At 43.3% G+C, this 17,227-nt stretch overlaps 1 protein-coding gene across 3 annotated transcripts in view; it reads right to left on the bottom strand.

Annotated features, from left to right (window-relative positions):
- Window positions 1–17,227, bottom strand: part of sh3yl1 (SH3 and SYLF domain containing 1) — a 318,220-nt gene that overhangs the window by 148,141 nt on the left and 152,852 nt on the right. For all 3 annotated transcript variants that reach the window (XM_070884930.1, XM_070884929.1, XM_070884928.1), the window contains exons 7-8: window positions 13,620–13,782; window positions 6,395–6,464 (exon numbers count right to left, since the gene is read on the bottom strand). In XM_070884930.1, coding sequence (XP_070741031.1) covers window positions 6,395–6,464; window positions 13,620–13,782 — 233 coding nt within the window. The remainder of the gene's footprint in view (window positions 1–6,394; window positions 6,465–13,619; window positions 13,783–17,227) is intronic.

Raw genomic sequence — 17,227 nt, forward strand, 5'->3', positions numbered from 1 at the left:
AGGATGTGAAACAATTAGCAAAGTTAGAATTGAACAATCTGTAACAAAGCGAAAAAAATTGTCACGCGATAGAAAGACTGACCAATGATAATGTAAATGATGACTTTGCAAAGAATTCTGTGTAAAAGAAGCAGCTCCTGAAGTGTTAGACGTGAGTGGTTGGGAAGACATCTAGTTAAGGAACTGGTGTAGACCGTGTCTCCCTTGATCAAGCAATTAAACAATTCTTTTCTCTACAACAGGCCTGTGTTGAGTGTCTTTGTCATACTCCACATCAAATGGCGTAGTCTGGCAGGACACAGCCGGGCGAAAGACAGACAGACATTTGCAGACCATCACGAGTGAGTATATATTTTAAGTACCGCTCAGAAATCCGATGTAATCTGCCGCGAAACATGTCGGTCGCCTGGGGTGTCCGAACCTGTGAGAAAGGTCTGTAATGATGTAAAAGTCTTGAGGGTAGTTAAGAGGTCACAATAGTAATTATCAAAGTAGGATCGGCTTCGTAGGTTTGTAATTGCAGACCCTAGGTTCGAGGAAACAAGGTTAAAAGGGAGCAACGAACCGATAGAGGGGTAGATGTACCAAAAACAGATGGCGTGCAAAGATATGCTAGATTAGGGGCCGGGAGGTTCGCTGAGTAGATATTTTGTTGACGACTATAGAAAATTGATAGTTACTCTGTTAAGTGAGGGATGGGATCCCAAAGAAGACCCCGCAAAACAAATATTATGGTGGGAGAAAGGCAAATAAACAGACGGCCAAAACAGGTATGATGGTGGTCAGTCAATGTTTGCAATATAAGGCCATGGCCAAGTCTCAATTAGAGGAATTGCGCAAATTAAGAATAGGAGATAGAATGAGTAGATCTAAGAAGAATATAACGCTGACACAGAAGCTTCAACTTTTGTACCGAGGAAGAGAAAGATAAGCTTTGTTGAATGAAAGTGGTTGCGTGGAAGTCTCCTTGACTGTAGAATATTTGAGGTGGGAGTTAATTAATTTTTCATTTGTCTGAAAGCCGTTCTTTTAAAAGAGAAATGGTGTATCTGTATGTTTGTTTTAGCTCCACCCATCTTTTTCGGGCAGAGAGCTGAAAGTTTTTAACCTTTGTAGTGTTGTCCTAAGATGTGGGAAGTTTAAGTAAGTGTGAAGAAGTTGAATTGTGTATCTAGAATTGACTGACATTTTAAGTTAGAAACACAGATGCGGATTTATTTTGATGATCAGTTACAGAGCTAAGAAATGCACAAAGGATGGGTTTGTTTAACAAAAGATAAAACTTCAATTAAAATGTGTGGCTCATTTTAAATCAATTAGAATCATAAACAAAGTGTTGTCTTTTCAATTTGGTTATTGCAAGCCGAGACACCCAATTACTTGTGTAAAAAAAAACACATAATCATTGTTTACATTGGGTTGAAAGATAATAAATTTAGTCTATGAGTGAGATAAAGAAAGGAGAAGGGAAGAGTGTAATGTCTTTTTTTAAAAAGCCTGCGTGGGTTTCTTGAGGCTACAGGCTGGGGAAGCTCCACCCTCGTTTCCTTTGTGTAGGATCTTATTTTAAATGATGTGAAAGCTTCTAGTTTAGTAAAAGAGATTTAAATTAAAAGATTTTCAGTACAGTATTTGAATTGGGATTTTGAGATATTCTTCTTGATAAACATTTTAGTTGTATTGGAAAATCTTGGGTTTGGAAACCTTTGTAAAATAAATACTAAACAGTTTAAAAAAAAAACCAAAAGTTTGGAAACAATCTAAAAATGCCATTTTCTCTGATGAGAGACAGAAATGCACGGGGACAGAATGAGACCCATAGCTTACTATTCAACCCAACAATCACCAGTAGCCACGGGCTTGTCCAGATGCGTGGCTGCACTAGTCTGCGCCACATGGGCAGTCAAGGTCAGCGAACCTGTTGTGATGACAGGTGAAATTGTCCTACACACCAAACACACTCTGGTAGAAATGTTGAATACTGGAAAGCTCCGGGCTATCTCCAATGTCCGCTGAGTGAAGTGGGAAGCCGTTTTACTGCCCCACGATGAATCAGTAAAGATAGTCAGAGACACCGGGGAAAACCCGGCAGAAGGAATCCTCACTAGGGGGGAGCCCCATGAGTGTAACGCAGAAGAATGGGAAGATTCCCCAGGGAATGTAAGTGAGGTAGCTCTCGAAAACCCAGACCTCACATTGTATGTGGGCGGATCCTGACGGTACGTCGACAGCCACCCACGTACGGGATGGGTGGTCTTAAACCAGCAGCTTGAGGTAGTGATGCAGGGAGCGCTGGACGGAGGCCTTTCGGCCCAAGTAGCAGAATTAACCGCACTGATGGAAGCCTTATTACTGGCAGAGGGAAAGACAGTGAATGTATCTACAGATAGCAGGTATGCCTTTGGGGTAGTACATGACTACATGGTAGCATGGGGAAGGAGAGGTTTGTTACCTCTGGCGGCGAGGCCATCAAACACGATGGACGTATAAAATTACTATTAGAAGTAGCCAGCAAACCAGCTGAAGCAGTAGTGATAAAGGTAAAGGCCCATCAATGAGTAGTGGACAAATACAGCGTGGAAATGAGGCTGCGGACAATGTCGCTCGAGAAGCAGCCACATCCGTGGACATAAAGATAGAGTCATTCTGTAGCATTACCACAGAGGAGGACATAAACATAGTTAAACTGCACGCAGATATGAACGAGGAAGAAAGAGCACAATGGGGGAGAAAGGGGAGGATCACCTGGTATAGACTCCGTGTGGAGAAAGGACGGAAAGGTGTTGGCCCCTTCCTGCATTCGGCAAATGATCATGGAGTTACACCACGGCATTAACCATGCCGGGCGTAACGCCATGATATCCAATATCTCACGGGATTGGTGGTGGCCGGGAATTGGGCGTGACGTTGCTAAACATTGTCAGCACTGTGTTACGTGCGTCCAACATAACCCAGGAAAAGCGACAAAAATAAGGATGGCGCACCAAACCCGTCCACGGGGTCCATGAGAAAAACATACAGATTGATTTTACTGGGCCCCTAATAAACTCCAAGGGAAGGAAGTACTGCTTGGTGATTACTGACCAGTTTACAAGGTGGGTGGAAGTAGTCACCACCCGCAATTGCACCGCAACCATGGTAACCCGTATATTAGCAGAAAAGGTCATTCCTAGATGGGGAATTCCCATTCAGATAGATTCAGACCAAGGGACTAATTTCACAGGAAACGTAATGAAGGAAACTCGTAAAATACTGAACATTAAGCAGAAATTCCACATCCCCTACCATCCCCAGAGTTCAGGAAAGGTAGAAACAATGAATAGAACCCTCAAAACCTCCCTTTATACCATTTTTTGAACAAGGGTGCAACATTTGCAATTCTCCAGTTGTCTGACACCACCCCCATTTCTAAGGAGGATTGAAAGATTATGGCCAATACCTCTGCGATTTCGTCCTTTAGTTCCCTCAGCATCCTAGGATGCATCCCATCTGGTCTTGGTGACTTATCTACTTTAAGTACAGCCAGCCTTTCTAGTATCTCTTTATCATTTCTTATTTCATCCAGCATCTCCTCTACCTCCTTCTTCACTATGTCTATGGCTGCATCTTCTTCTTTGGTGAAGACAGATGCAAAGTACTCATTTAGCACCTCTGCCATGGCCTCTGCCTCTCTGCGTCGGTCTCCTTTTTGGTCCCAAATTGGCCCCACCCCTTCTCTTACTACCCGTTTACTATTTATATGCCTATAGAAGACTTTTGGATTACCTTTTATGCGAGCTGCCAATCTATTCTCATAATCTCTTTGCCCCTCTTATTTTCTTTTTCACTTCACCTCTGAACTTTCTATATTTAGCCTGATTCTCAGATGGATTCTCAACCTGACATGTGTTATATGCGCTCTTTTTCTGCCTCATCTTACACTCTAGGGCCGAAAATGCACACTGCCCAAAACGAGTCGCACCTACCGTTTTCGATGTGTTCCTTCCGCCCCAATGCATGGGGTGACCAATCAGGAGAAATTCAGTACTTTGTGCTTTTTTTTTGAAGCAGGGCGGAAGTGGCCTCATCATCAGGTCTGAAGTGGGGGCAGGGCGGAGTGGCCGTCACTAGCGGGGTGGAACGGAGTGGCGGACGCTGCAAGTAATCAGCGCCGCGCTGATGACATCATCGCGCTGGCGCGTCACAACGTCACTCCCCATCAGTTAAAGGAGCGGTCCGCTGCGAACTCTGCAGCCATTTTAGTGGCAAAGACTGGGCTACAGGGAGGGCTTCGGCCAGGCCAACGGCCTGTCACCCAAGAGGCCACACACGGCCATAATTGTCGGCCCGATCTGGCAGTCAGCCGACAAAAAAAAACATGGAGTCGCCGGCAACACCGCCTCCCCTTTAAGGGCAGTCGTGCCGCCATGCCACAAAAAGGGTATCGACAGCAAAAGCTGTCAGGGGCACCAAGTAGTGGCGGGGCCTCTCCCTCGTGGGGCAATTCCAGAAAGGGCCAATTTCCCGCAGGGCAATTTCGGGAAGGGGTTGCCGCCGGTCAGTAAGGGAACGGCGCGTGCGAAGCGGCTGGAAAATGGGCAGAGCAGTCCCCTACACCGCTCCAAAAGTAAAGGAGGGCAATGTTCAAAATGGCGGCCCCTCCACTGCCAGTCCACGCGCCTTATAGAAAGGGGCAATTTCGGCACCTCTATCTCTTTCATCATCCAGGAAGCTGACTTTAGTTGCCCTGCCTTTCCCCAAAGTGGGAATGTACCTCGACTGTACCCTAACTATTTCCTTTTTAAACGCAGCCCATTGTTAAATTACAGTTTTGCCTGCCAATCTTTGATTCCAATTTAGCTGGGCCAGATCTGTTTTTTTTGCACTGAAATTGGCTTTCATCCAATTAAGTATTTTACTCTAGATTGCTCCCTGTTCTTTTCTATAGCTAATGTAAACCTATGATACTATGATCACTGTTCTCTAAATGTTCACCAACTGGCACTTGCTCCACTTGACCTACCTCATTCCCCAGAACCAGATCCAGCAATGCCTCCTTCTTCATTGGGCTAGAAACTTACTGATCCAGAAAGTTCTCGTGAACACACTTCAGAAATTCTTCCCCCTCTCTGCCCTTTACACTATTACTATCCCACTATTAGGATAGTTGAAGTCCCCCAGTATCACTACTCTATATTTCTTGTATCTCTGTAACTTCTCTGCAAATTTGCTCCTCCATATTTTTCCCACTAGATGGTGGCCTATAGAATACACCTAGTAGTATAATGGCAACCCTATTATTTCTTAACTCTAGCCATATAGATTCTGTCCTTGACCCCTCTTGGACATCCTCTCTCTCCAGCACTGTAACATTCTCCATAACCAATACTGCCACACCATCTCCTATCTTTCCAGAATACTTTATATCCAGGAATATTTAATACCCAATCCTGCTCATTTTTGAGCCAAATCTCTGTTATTGCCACAACATCATATTATCATGTGGCTATTTGTGCCTGCAGCTCACCAACCTTGCTTTGTGCGTTCACATACTTAGGGCTCTATTTTCGCCACCATTATGCGCCATTTCTTTGGCGTCTGCTTATTTTTTTGAAGCAATCATGATTTTGCAATTTTGCTCAAAGTTTGTATGCCGGCAGCGACTATCAGCGCCGGTTTTTTGTACGCAAGACTTTTTGCCGCAAGTCAGGTTGAAAACTGATTTCCGCACCGTTTTTGGCCCTTTAACCGATTTTGGCCATCCACTATTTTTGTCAGCGCAGCACACACTGGCCAAAATCACCGCAAAAAAACCCCCAGCTGTTAAGTTAAGGAATCGGCGCACATGAGGACAGGACCGAGGCAATAAGAATACAAAATAAAATACTTTTTTTTTTCACAAGGAACTCTTTTTGGAGCAAGTGAAGAAGATTTCTGGGCTGAAAGGATTGCTGCCCCCGGTGCAATCCTGGGCCATAGGACTGCTCCCCTCCCCGCCCCACCCCTCTCCCGGGCTGAATGGCCCCCCCCCCTGCGAGTTGAAGTTCAGGGTGGGAGGGTAATTCGGCCCGGGATTGCAGCGGGTCCAACCGGAGAGGGGGGGTAATCAGTTTTTCCAATGGTATTGAGTGAAGGAGGAATGTTGCCAGGCCATCAGAACTCCCTGTACTTCTTAAAATATGATAAGATTGTCAACGTTCCCAGAATTAAGCCAGACAAGCCCTCAGTTTACCGTCTCATCTGCAGGACTGCACTTGCTATAATGCAGCACTGTACTGGAGTGCATCCAATTGGATTATGAGCTTAAACCATGGTTTGTGGGGTTGGAAAGTAGGACTGGGATCAAACCAACACTCTTCTGCTCCAGATATGAGAGGCAAGTTAAAAAACAATACATTATAATATTATCAGATACCTTTTAATCCTCCATTCACAGATGGCTGTGTACGCTGTGGTCTGGGTGAAGATTTTTGTAGTTCTTTGGCCTGTATAATTAAGGAAAAAGCTGGGTTAATCAGAACAAAGGGATACATTTTTACTTCAGTCATCAAAACTTTAAAAAAATCGCTTACATTTAATTTTTGAGAAAATTTTTTGTTGCAGTCTATGGTCACCATATAATTTGTTGAATCACCAAATTATGGTGCAGAAATCCCGGTTTCTTCTTCCCGTGGGCGTTCGATTAAAAATAGGAGAAAAGATGCGCACTTACCTTTTGGTCGAACGCTCACCAGAGATCCCGGTCCGGAGGCCTCTTCCTCTTGCGCAACAGAGCACGTTCACGTTGGGACGCCCGTAGGAGTCACGTGGGCTTGGACACCCAATCACGGTAAAGTATTTTATCATTCATCGTAATAAGAGTTTCGAATGTCTTAAACTTCTATTACTATGAATGTGAAACACCCCCCAAACACTACATACAACATTAAAAAAAACACCTCACATAAATACATTATAGAAATTAAAGTTGAGGAAAATGTTTTCGAAAAAAAATATTTGGCGATTTTTTAAAAAAGTTTTAATTAGGATTTAAATTAAAATCACCTGAGTGGGCAGGGTTTTTAACATAAATATGTATTTTTAAATTTTATTTTTATATGTTTTTGATACGGTTTTAAACTCTCATGCTGCAGGCGCAAGAGTGTTAAGGATATTCGCTCGGCAAGAGATGGGCAAATAGCTCAATCTCTGCCGTGGGAATGTCCTTCTCCCCGAGATGCGGCCATCTGTCAAGCCAGAAACTTGACAGATCGGAAAAGCTGGTTTTCGGCGCGTGCGCATTCCAAAAATCGGCTTTTCTGATGCCTTCCCGGGTCCGTATACACTCCATACGGACCCGGGGAGGCTGGAATTTCAGGGCCAATATCTTTTTTTAAACCACAAGTTGTTTTTAAGTTTGTGAGCGCGATTTCTCTGCCAATTATATCTCTTCACAACTGAATAGTTGAAATTTTGATATTCCAGGAAATTTCATGGAATGGCTCTGAAATGATTGATACCATCTAAAAGTGCAAGTAGATTGCACCAATACAAACTCAAGATTCTCCTAACTAATCACAAACAGCAATTTCTGATAACATATTGAATGACTAAAGAGCCGGCTAAAATGTATATTCACAATAACAATATGCTCTGATTTTAACCCTGACTACCTGATGGTAATGGGGTGGACAGGTGATTAAAATAGCAGTACAATACTTACCGATATGTTCCCGACGCCCTCCAGCTCGCCACCATTTTAACTGCACATTTTTCACAGGTGCTTTATTTTTGCTAGTTTTATTTGGAGGGAAGAGGAGCAGAAGCCAGAATCAGCAGCAGCTAGGTTCATCAGTAGACAGTCGGTAAGATGGGCGGCTCGTAGGAGGCCATATCTAGCACACAGGATGTACTGGTCAAGAGTCTCTCGCTTGAAACTATCTGAAGAGCAGTGCAGCAGTGCTAAGCTTCTGCAGGCAGGCCTCTAGCAACAGGATCTGCTGTCAGCTGGACCCGGGATGATCATGCTTCTTAGCCACTGCCTCCCTCCGGTCTGCTACTGGGGACATCATCTGCATCTCCCAGTCTGTAGTACACAGTTACATTAAGCAGGTCACCGAAAGCCTGATTGCCAGGGCTGAGCAGTACATCACCTTCCAAACTGACCTCAGCAGTCAACATGAGCGTGCTCAGGGAATTGATGCAGTGACCAGCTACCCTTATGTCCAGAGCGTCATTGACTGCACACGTATTGCCATCAGGACACTAGAACACCAGCCAGCACCATTTGTCAACAGAAGAGACTACCATTAATGTCCAGGATCATGCAAGTTTGTGCAAGGTACCGAAGAAGCGGTCACGATGCATTTATCCTGCGCCAGTCTACCATCTCAATATTTGACACTCCCAGGAGCAGAGTAAGATGATTGCTGGTGGACAAGGGATATTCCTGACAGATGTGGCTTAGGACATCCCTCTGCAATCCCAACACACCTGAGCAATATTTTTCAAAGTTCTTTAGGTGAAAATGGATGCAAGGAATGAAACCTTGTTTAATCAAACACGTCATGTGGATGGGCTGCTCGATTTTTGGTACAATTGGGCGAGCAGCCCAACAATCAGATGGAAATTAGGCCCGGGAGGTAAAATCGATTTGCCCTGCCCCCGCCACCTTGATTCATGACCAAAAGTTAAAATCGGAGCAATTGTGTTCCATTTACTTTTAGGTGTCAGCTTGGCTTAGTTGGCATAACTGTAGTCTCTCAGTCATAAGATTGTGGGTTGAGGCCCCACTCCAGTACGTGAGCATATAAAAAGAAAAAAAAAGACTTGCACTCATATAGTGCCTTTCAAAACCCTCAGGATGACCCAAAGTGCTTTACAGCCAATGAAGTACTTTTTGAAGTTTAGTCACTGATGTACTGTAGGAAATGTGGCAGCCAATTTGCTCACAGGAAGCTCCCACAAACAGCAATGTGATAATGACCAGATAATGTTTTTATTATACTCATTGAGGGATAATTATTTGTCAAGACACTGGGGATAATTCCCCTGCTCTTCTTCAAAATAGTGCCATGTGATCTTTTACATCCACCTACATAAGGGAGCAGATGGGGCCTTGGTTTAACGTCTCATCCAAAAGATGGCATCTCCAACAGTGCAGCAAACCCTCAAGTACTGCATTGGAGTGTCAGCCTAGATTCCTGTGCTCAAGTATAATCTAAAATGATACCAAAGGTGATGGCCAGCAAAGAATGACTAAAAAAAGAGGGGGAAGATAGATTATGAAAGTAAACTAGCACGAAATATAAAAATAGATAGTGAGAGTTTCTACAGGTACATAAAAAGGAAAAGAGTGGCTAAAGTAAACGTTGGTCCCCTAGAGGATGAGAATGGGGAATTAATAATGGGGAACAGGGAAATGGCAGACAATTTGAACAAATATTTTGGATTGGTCTTCACGGTAGAAGACACTAAAAATATTCCAATAATGGATAATTAAGGGGCTATCGGGAGGGAGGAACTTAATACAATCACTAAAGAAGTAGCACTTGGTAAAATAATGGGCCTAAAGGCGGACGTCCCTCGGACCTGATGGCTTATATCCTACGGTCTTAAAAGAAGTGGCTTCAGAGATAGTGGGTGCATTGGTTGTAATCTACCAAAATTTTCTGGATTCCAGGGAGATTCCAGAGGATTGGAAAACCGCAAATGTAACACACCTATTTAAAAAAGGAGGCAGGCAGAAAGCAGGAAACTATAGACCAGTTAGCCTAACATCTGTCATTGGGAAAATGTTGGAGTCCATTATTAAGGAAGCAGTCGCAGGACATTTAGAAAAGCATAATTCAATCAATCAGAGTCAGCATGGTTTTATGAAAGGAAAATCATGTTTGACTAATTGATGCAGTTCTTTGAGGATGTAATGAGTAGGGTGGATAAGGGGGAACCTGTGGATGTGGTGTATTTGGATTTCCAGAAGGCATTTGATAAGGTGCCACATAAAAGGTTACTGCACAAGATAAAAGTTCATGGGGTTGAGAGTAATATATTAGCATGGATAGAGGATTGGCTAACTAACAGAAAACAGAAAGACGGGATAAATGGGTCATTTCCCCGTTGGCAAACAATAACTAGTGGGGTGCCGCAGGAATCGGTGCTTTGGCCTCAACTATTTACAATCTATATTAATGACTTGGATGAAGGGACCGAGTGTAATGTAGCCAAGTTTGCTGATGATACAAAGATGGGTGGGAAAGCAAATTGTGAGGAGGACACAAAATATCTGCAAAGTGATATAGACAGGCTAAGTAAGTGGGCAAAAATTTGGCAGATAGAGTTATGGTCCCAAGTTTCCACATGATTTGCGCCTGATTTTTAGGAGCAACTGGTGGAGAATGGACTATCTTAGAAATCACAATTCTCCACATTTTCTTTTCTGCAGTTCTAGTCAGGTAGAACAGTTCTACTTTGGAACAGAATTTTTTCTTCAAAAGGGGGCGTGTCCGGCCACTGACGCCTGATTTCAAAGTTTCCACAGTGAAAACGTACTCCAAACTAACTTAGAATGGAGCAAGTGAAGATTTTTGTAGAACTGAAAAAACCTGTTCTACACATTAAAAAATCAGGCGCAGGTTACAAATTAGGCGTCCAGAACGAGGTGGGGGAGGGGGAGGGGGGGGGAAGGGAAGTCATTAAATTCTACAATAAATCCTTATTTATACTTATACAAATATTATACAAATAAATCCAACCTGAATAAACATTTATAAGCAAAGAAAAGATTAAATAAACCATCTTCCTACCTGTGTGAAAGTGCTTCAGCCAGCCTCACAAGTTCGTTCGTTCGTTCCCGACGGCAGGGGGGGGAGGAGGAAGCCGTTCTCGACGGCGGGAGGGAGGGAGTGCGGGCCCGATCGACCGAACGCAGCGGGGGGGAGGGGGAGGAAGACGTTCCCACGGGGGGGGGGGGGGGGGGGGAGGAGACATTGAGAAGGCTGGAGGAAGCCTCAGTGCTGATGGCAATGTGCTTTAATTAAAAAATGTTCAAAAATTAAACAGCTACAAAGAACTACAAAAATGGCCGAGTGCCAATGTTTCCTTCACACTGCGCGTGCGCGAACGCTCCAACGCGCACGCGCAGCGTTGCCGGCAGGAAAAAAACTAATTTAAATAGTACCCGCCCCCTCCCACTTACAAAATCGGCGCAAATGTAGGCTCCGCCCCCCTGGGCGCCGCGCCAAACAGACAAGGAGCTGCAGGGCTCTCCAGAATCGCGAGTTTTTTTTCCGGCGCCGTTTTAGGCGCGAAAAACAGTCGCCCAGCTCGGAGGGGCGCCCGTTTTTTATCGTGTGGAAACTTGGGGCCATAGTGTGGGAAAATGTGAGGTTATCCACGTTGGCAGAAAAAATAGAAAAGCAAATAATAATTTAAATTGAGAAAAATTGCAAAGTGCTGCAGTACAGAAGGACCTGGAGGTCCTTGTGCATGAAACACAAAAAGTTAGTATACAGGTACAGCAAGTAATCAGGAAGGCAAATGGAATGTTGGCCTTTATTGCAAGGGGGATAGAGTATAAAAGCATAGAAGTCCTGCTACAAATGTACAGGGTATTGGTGAGGCCACACCTGGAGTACTGCATACAGTTTTGGTCTCCATAGTTAAGGAAGGATATACTTACATTGAAGGCTGTTCAGAGAAGATTCACTAGGTTGATTCCGGAGATGAGGGGGTTGACTTATGAAGATAGGTTGAGTAGGTTGGGTCTATATACATTGGAGTTCAGATGAATGAGAGCTGATCTTATCAAAACACATAAGATAATTGAGGGGCTCGACAAAGTGGATGCAGAGAGGTTATTTCCCCTCATAGAGGAAATTAAAACTAGGGGGCAGTCTCAGACTAAGGGGCCGCCCATTTAAAACAGAGATGAGAAGGAATTTCTTCTCTCAGAGGGTTACAAATCTGTAGAATTCTTTGCCCCAGAGTTGTGGAGACTGGGTCATTGATTATATTTAAGGCGGAGATAGACAGATTTTTGAGCGATAAGGGAATAAAGGGTTATGGGGAGCGTACAGGGAAGTGGAACTGCAGATCAGCCATGATCTTATTAAATGGCGGAGCAGGCTCGAGGGGCCAAATAGCCTAGTCCTTTCTCCTATTTCTTACGTTCTTATGTTGTTATACTTCAGTGCAGTCCTGAGGGAGTGCTGCATTGTTAGAGGCACTACAAGATGTTAAATGAAGGTATTGCCTGCCTATTCTGGTGGACATAAAAGATGCCATGGCACTTTTCGAAGAACAGCAGGCAAGTTATCCTAGTGATCTGGCCAACACTGGTTCCTCAACCAACTCTACCAAAAAAAATGAACTGGTCATTTATCTCCTTTGCTCTTTGTAGGACATTGCATGAATTGACTGCTATGTTTCCCTATATAACAGTGACCACAGTTCAAAAGTAAGTTATTTTCTGTGAAGCACTTTGTAAAATCCTGAGAACATGTTATAAGTACTATATCAATGTAACTACTTTCTTTTCTTATATTTTACTGCTCAAAACTATTAAAAACAAACTTCAAAACTTTCTCAAGCTGTTAAGTGTTGGAGTCATTTAATTTTTTTACAATTTATTTTGAACTCATTTCTAAAATGTTATTGGACTTGGAAACATTTCTCTGAACTCTGTCTTGCATTTCAGAAAATGACTTCTCATTGCTATTTTAAGTAGTGCTCAATAAAAATGCAAGAGGTATTGGGTAGACTTTCGCTTTTACCATCGAGGTGGAGCACATAAAGAATGATCAGTGGGGAGGTTCGAACGCTGGTAACAGAACGTGTCCGATTTGCCTTCCATTGAAATTAATAGAACGAAAATCCAACAGTTTCTGTTAGGAGCATGTGAACCAGCTTTTCTTTTCTGCATTTGGGCCAGGCAATAAAAATGAAAATCTATCCCTTTATCTTTTATAATACTATTCAAAGTGGCAATAAAATACAGCTCATTTTATCTTTAACCTTAAACATACTTATATTTATTTTTGTTAACTGTCTTATTTCTTGTCACTCATTCTGGTAGACAATATTCTTCAAACGATGAATATGTTGCATAACTTAACCTCTGCTATTAAATGTAACTGAGAAAAGTAGGAGGGTCAAAAGTCACATTAAGAGAATTTTCAGCTAGAATTGATGGGCCCCCACTTTTGGATGTTCAGGCATTGAGACATAGCGTGGCTTAGAATTGGTCAAAACACAAACAAATTTTTACACAGTAATCTATTGGACTATACAAAACCCACTAATCTCAGTAATAGTACAAATCTTGGCTTGGTAATGGCAATTTATCTAGATAACATACAGAAAATGTAAATTGTGGTACCACTGGATTACTATAAACCCAGAAAAATCAAGTTTGACATAATCTGGATTTATTGCTCACTTATTAATGGGGAAGCAGTCTAAAATACATTTTCTAACATGTCCCTTTCATAAAGTTTCGAAGGATAGTTGGACATAACCTAATGCATAACAGGTACTGTGCAAACCTGTTTAAGTGGAATCTTTACTTTGACTCTGGTGGAGAAATCTAGCTGAAAAATCAGTTCCAAATTGGCTGAATGAAAAACATTCCTATTTTGCACACATTAAAACACGTCACAAACCTTTGCTTGTGATCTTGCTACTTTTTTCTTATTTCCACGCTGTTCTTCCTTTTGGTACTGCTCGGTGAAAGTGCCCAGTATGTCATAAAGTTCCTGGGTTATAGTTGGAGGCTCGACATCTCCAAACAAAATTGAACATGCTCGGATGTCCTGGCAGTAAAACCTATTTAAAAATATTTTCATGGACTGAACATTTTTCAGACAAGTAGAATATTCTGCATTATACACCATTTGCTCTACTTTTATTTTTTGCATAAACGTGAAACTATTTTTACAGTGACAAATCAACCTAAAACTCAAACAGCACATAATAAGCATGTGCACATTATGTTTGTACAGTGTTATTAATAGAACTAGAACTAAAAGTCATCTCACAGACATGCATTATTTTACTTAAGGAAATAAGTGTACAGAGAATCATAGAAATGTACAGTATCAAAGAAAGCCATTCAGCCCAATACACCTGTGATGGTTCCATGAAAGAGCTATTTAGTCATGTTCCCCTGTCCATTTCTCATACCCTTAAAAAAAAAATTTTCAAGCATGTGTGCATTTATACAGAAAGATTTACCAAAATAAATAGCTGAAAGTTATTTCATACAAAATATGCACTCCCTTACATTAGTCGGGAGCAGCAGCGGGAGCGGGCGGACCTGTGAGGGAAGTGGCGGCAGCGGAGCGCTTCAATAAAGCCCGAGGCTCAAGGCCCAGACCGAGCTAGTCGGGAGCAGCAGCGGGAGCGGGCGGACCTGTGAGGAAAGTGGTGGTAGCGGAGCGCTTCAATAAAGCCCGAGGTTCGAGGCACAGACCGAGCTAGGCGGGAGCAGCAGCGGGAGCGGGCGGACCTGTGAGGAAAGTGGTGGTAGCGGAGCGCTTCAATAAAGCCCGAGGTTCGAGGCACAGACCGAGCTAGACGGGAGCAGCAGCGGGAGCGGGTGGACCTGTGAGGGAAGCGGCGGCAGCAGGGTCAAAAGTAAAAGGAAGAACTAAAAAGAAATCTAAATGTGACATCACAGCCAAGAGGGTAATTGATTGGCTGGTTGATTGGTGAGTAGTTTTTCTTTTTTCTTTATCTTTTTTTCTTTTTCTTATCACTAAGAAACCTTTGGCATTGTTGCCAAATTAAGTTAATTTAAGGGTCAAGTCATGGCAGGAGAGCCCAGTCCCGTGTCAAACTCCTCCTGTGCTATGTTTGAAGTCAGGGACACTTCCAGTGTCGCTGACTACTATGTGTGCGGGCAGTGTATCCAGCTGCAGCTCCTGTCAGACCGCATTGCAGCACTGGAGCTGCGCATGGATTCACTCGTGAATAGCACATTTAGTGAGTTGGTCACACCGCAGGTAAAGGTTACAAAGGCAGATAGGGGATGGGTGACCATCAGGCAGAGCAGGAGTAGTAAGGTGGTGCAGGAGTCCCCTGCGGTCATCTCACTCCAAAACAGATATACCACTTTGGATACTGTTGGGGGAGATGGCTCATCAGGGGAAGGCAGCAGCAGCCAAGTTCATGGCACCGTGGGTGGCTCTGCTGCACAGTAGGGCAGGAAAAAGAGTGGGAGAGCTATAGTGGGAGGGGATTCTATTGTAAGGGGAATAGATAGGCGTTTCTGCGGCCTCAATCGAGACTCCAGGATGGTATGTTCCCTCCCTGGTGCAAGGATCAAGGATGTCTCGGAGCGGCTGCAGGACATTCTGGAGGAGGAGGGTGTACATCCAGTTGTCATGGTGCATATAGGTACCAACAATATAGGAAAAAAACAGGATGAAGTCCTACAAGCTGAATTTAGGGAGCTAGGAATTAAATTAAAAAGTAGGACCTCAAAAGGTAGTAATCTCAGGATTGTTACCAGTGCCACCTGCTCGTCAGAGTAGGAATTGCAGGATAGCTCAGATGAATACGTGACTTGAGGAATTGTGGCAATTCAAATTCTTGGGACATTGGAATCGGTTCTGGGGAAGGTGGGACCAGTACAAACCGGACGGTCGGCACCTGGGCAGGACCGGAAGCGGTGTCCTAGGGTGAGTGTTTGCTAGTGTTGTTGGGGAGTGTTTAAACGAATATGGCAGGGGGATGGGAATCTAAACAGGGAGACAGAGGGAAGTAAAATGGGGGCAGAAGCAAAAGGTAGCAAGGAGATAAGGAAAAGTGGAGGGCAGAGAAATCAAAGGCAAAAATCAAAAAGGGCCACATTACAATGTAATTCTAAAAGGACAAAGAGTGTTAAAAAAACAAGCCTGAAGGCTCTGTGTTTCAATGCAAGGAGCGTTCATAATAAGATGGATGAATTAACTGCTCAGATAGCTGTTAACGGATATGATGTAATTGGGATTCCGGAGACGTGGCTCCAGGGTGACCAAGACTGGGAACTCAACATCCAGAGGTATTCAATATTCAGGAAGGATAGACAGAAGTGAAAAGGAGATGGGTAGCATTGCTGGTTAAAGAGGAGATTAACGCAATAGTAAGGAAGGACATTAGCTTGGATGATGTGGAATCCGTATGGTTTAGAGCTGCGGAACGCCAAAGGGCAGAAATCGCTTGTGGGAGTTGTGTACAGACCACCAAACAGTAGTAGTGAGGTTGGGGATGGCATTAAACAGGAAATTAGGAATGCGTGTAATAAAGATACAGCAGTTATCATGGGTGACTTTAATCTACATAAAGATTGGGCTAACCAAACTGGTAGCAATACGGAGGAGGAGGATTTCCTGGAGTGTATAAGGGATCATTTTCTAGACCAATAGGTTGAGGAACCAACTAGAGAGCTGACCATCTTAGACTGGGTGTTGTGTAATGAGAGGGGATTAATTAGTAATCTTGTTGAGCAAGGCCCCTTGATGAAGAGTGACCATAATATGGTAGAATTCTTTATTAAGATGGAGAGTGACAATTAATTCAGAGACTAGGGTACTGAACTTAAAGAAAGGTAACTTCGATGGTATGAGACGTGAATTGGCTAGGATAGACTGGTGAATGATACTTAAAAGGTAGACGGTGGATAGGCAATGGCAGACATTTAAAGATCACATGGATGAACTTCAACAATTGTACACTCCTGTCTGGCGTAAAAATAAAACGGGGAAGGTGGCTCAACTATGGCTAACAAGGCAAATTAGAGATAGTGTTAAATCCAAGAAGAGCCATATAAATTGGCCAGAAAAAGCAGCAAACCTGAGGACTAGGAGAAAGTTAGAATTCAGCAGAGGACGACAAACAGTTTAATTAGGAGGGGGAAAATAGAGTATGAGAGTAAGCTTGCAGGGAACATAAAAACTGACTGCACTATAGATATGTGAAGAGAAAAAGATTAGTGAAGACCCTTGCAGTCAGAATCAGGTGAATTTATAATGGGGAACAAAGAAATAGCAGACCAATTGAACAAATACTTTGGTTCTGTCTTCACTAAGGAAGACACAAATAACCTTCCGGAAATACTAGGGGACCAAGGGTCTAACGAGAAGGAGGAACTGAAGGAAATCCTTATTAGTCAAGAAATTGTGTTAGGGAAATTGATGGGATTGAAGGCCGATTAATCCCCAGGGTCTGATAGTCTGCATCCCAGAGTACTTAAGGAAGTGGCCCTAGAAATAGTGGATGCATTGGTGGT

The sequence above is a fragment of the Pristiophorus japonicus genome, chromosome 7 (assembly GCF_044704955.1).
Source record: "Pristiophorus japonicus isolate sPriJap1 chromosome 7, sPriJap1.hap1, whole genome shotgun sequence".
Taxonomy (NCBI): Eukaryota; Metazoa; Chordata; class Chondrichthyes; family Pristiophoridae; genus Pristiophorus; species Pristiophorus japonicus.